Raw genomic sequence first — 2945 nt, 5'->3', positions numbered from 1 at the left:
ACATACACACACACACGGACGCACACACACGGGCACACACACACACACACGGACACACACACGGACATACGGACACACACACACACACACGGACACACASACACACAYACAYACACACACACGCGGACGCACACACACGGGCACACACACACACGGACACACACACGCACACACACGGACACACGCACACACAAGGACACACACACACGGACGGACGGGGACACACACACACACATGGACACACATACACACACACACGGACGGACAGACACACACACACACACATACATACACACGGACACACACACACACACACACACAGATGTTTGGGGACTTTCCATTGACTTCCATTCATTGCTGCAGCCTAACTAACCAACCGAAACTCAATTCACACCGTAGTCCTAAATCTGACCCCTGACCCAAAACCAGCGTTTCCCCTTATGGGGCCCAGGCTTCGGTCCCACAGCGTAGCATGTGTCAGGAAAATGGTCCCCACAAGGTATTACAGACACACACCATAAAGCTTCAGGCTGACGGCTGTTTTCCCTCCTCAGGCTGTGCTGGAGTGTAAGTGGCCCTCGACCAATCAGGGCGGCCGTCTCCGCTGGGCCAAGCTACGGAACGTTCTATTGGCCGTGGCTCAGTTCAGGCAGCCAATCAAACAGCGGCGGAAGAGTGGTTCTGTGGGCTCCAGAGGTCAGATGTCTCGTAGTTCGTCCTGCAGGATAAAACGTCACGGCTCTAAGCGATGAAGGTGATGAAGATGATCTCTGTTTCCATGCCAGGAGCCATGATGGAGCCCGATCAGAAGCCCCGCCCACAGTCCGCTCTGATTCGTCAGTCTAGCTGGAGCGGCCTGAGCGAAAGCTCGAGTCACGAGTCTCTGACCGGGTCGCTGGTGAAGAGCTCCAGCCTCAGCAGCATGAAGACGCCCACAGTCAGCGGTGAGCACTGCTAGCTAGAGARCTAGCTGCTTGCTAGCTAACCCTAACCCTAGCAGAAAGCTAGCAGAAAGCAGCTAGCTTTCTGCTAACTAGAGAGCTAGCTGGTTGCTAGCTAACCCTAACCCTAGCACCCACAGATCAGCTGACCTGATGCCCTTTCTGCCCTCAGGGCTCACAGTCTGTAAGAAGTCCCCCGTCCTCCACGGTTCAGGGACAAACGGGGACACGGTCCACCGGAAGCCCCCGCTGGGACGGAGAGAAGCCTCCGCTCCGCCTGCAGCGCCTCCTGGGGGAGTGGTGGTGCGACGCAGTGAGGTCTGCCTTTCCACCTTCTACACCGAGTCGGAGCTGGACTGCAGCTGTGAACCGGAGGAGAGGCTCAGCAGGTCGGTGTGTTCGTTCCGCCGAGTTTTCTGAGTTTATTCTGACCGACAGGATTTACGTTCCGACCGCAGGTCCAACAGATCCGGGAGCTCCGGCGGAAAGAACAAGGCCAGGACCGTAGATGAGAACTCCAACCACGTGTCGTCCCCGAGCCGCGGAGGCCTGGCAGGGAAACTGCAGCAGCTCCTCACCCCGACCAAACACCGAGCATCGGTCCGGCGCGCCGCCAGCGTGGAAAACCGCCGGTCCGGCGGAGGGATCGGTCGGAAAGTGTCCGATCAGAGGCAGTCCAGGAAGTCCCAGGTGGCTGAAACGCTGCTGAAGGCAAAGGAGCGGCTGGTGAACGCCACGTCAGAGGTGACTGCATGTTCCTGTTGAAGGCGATGAGCTGCAGATCCAGCGTCCTCCACCAGGGGCTGCTGTCCAGATCTTGTTGAGATGTTTCCCTACAGCTCTGGATGTGTAGGCCTCTCCTGTCATCTGGAATAACCAGGAATCTCTCCTCAGAGCTCGCTGTCAGTGGGAAGTGACCTGGACCTGGCGGACACGCCCACCGCGGCGTATCCTCTGCGCAGGTCGTGGGACGCCAACCAGGAGGGGGCGGGAATCGAGGTAGCTCGCTCGGTGCGGTCGTTGAGGCGGTTTCCTCCGGGCACGGCCTCACAGTGTGTCTGTGTCCAGGTTCTGATGTCCAGCTGCTCGTTGTGCCGCAGCTGCAACTCTCTGGTGTACGACGAGGAGATCATGGCGGGCTGGACCTCGGACGACTCCAACCTGAACTCGTCCTGCCCGTTCTGCGCCGCCTCCTTTGTCCCGTTCCTGAATGCAGAAATCTGCGACCCGGGGCCTGTCAGCAGGTACAGAGCCAGCCGACCGAACGCTCATGCGCTCCTGGTTCTGTAGTGTCAGCGGTTCTGCTCTTGCTCCTTCTCAGCGCGGAGCGTTGCACCATGAACATGGAGGATGAGGTGGAGAGCGCCGTGAGGCCCCCTAGTGGTCACGAGGCGTCCCTGCGGCCCCAGTGCAACGGGCTGAGCGACGACTCCAGCTCTGAAACCAGCACCTACTCCGAGACCAGCAAGGCCACCACGGTAACTCCCCCCGCCGCTGCCCCACTGCGTCCCTCCTCACTGTGACAGGCTCCGCCCTCTTTCCAGGTGTCGTCGGTGGGAGGGACTCCTCAGGTGACGGTGGCCTACCTGAGCCCTCTGGTTCTGAGGAAGGAGCTGGAGAGCCTGCTGGAGAACGAGGGCGAGTCGGTTCTGGCCCAGCCTCAGTTTCTGGACAGCCACTCCATCATCTTCTGGAACCTGGTCTGGTACTTCCAGCGGCTCGGCCTGCCCAGCAACCTGCTGCAGCTGGTCCGGAGGTCGCCGCTGGTCAGCCACTTCACTCAGGTGACTCTGCAGAACTCGTTCATATTGGGGGACTCAAGTACTGTGAACATGAACTCATTCGCTTAAGAAGGTTCTGCTGTCTGAACACAGAACCTTGATCCAGGTTTCTAATGACACAAGCAGCTGGAAAGTAGCTGGAGAAGCTAAAATGTAGCTTAATTTTACAGTTCCTGTAGTTTCTGGACGGGCTAAAGTCCAGGAAAGCAGCTGAATATAACTG

General features: G+C 58.4%; 1 protein-coding gene across 1 annotated transcript in view; it reads left to right on the top strand.

Moving 5' to 3' along the window:
* The window catches only part of dennd4b (DENN/MADD domain containing 4B), a 24282-nt gene that overhangs the window by 17667 nt on the left and 3670 nt on the right, over positions 1 to 2945 (top strand). Inside the window, 8 exon segments of the mRNA XM_008430618.2 lie at positions 323 to 696; positions 786 to 944; positions 1114 to 1330; positions 1400 to 1685; positions 1836 to 1940; positions 2010 to 2185; positions 2263 to 2419; positions 2486 to 2725. Coding sequence (XP_008428840.1) covers positions 323 to 696; positions 786 to 944; positions 1114 to 1330; positions 1400 to 1685; positions 1836 to 1940; positions 2010 to 2185; positions 2263 to 2419; positions 2486 to 2725 — 1714 coding nt within the window.

The sequence above is a fragment of the Poecilia reticulata genome, linkage group LG16, assembly GCF_000633615.1.
Source record: "Poecilia reticulata strain Guanapo linkage group LG16, Guppy_female_1.0+MT, whole genome shotgun sequence".
Lineage (NCBI taxonomy): Eukaryota > Metazoa > Chordata > Actinopteri > Cyprinodontiformes > Poeciliidae > Poecilia > Poecilia reticulata.
This window is presented reverse-complemented; position numbering and strand designations above follow the sequence as displayed.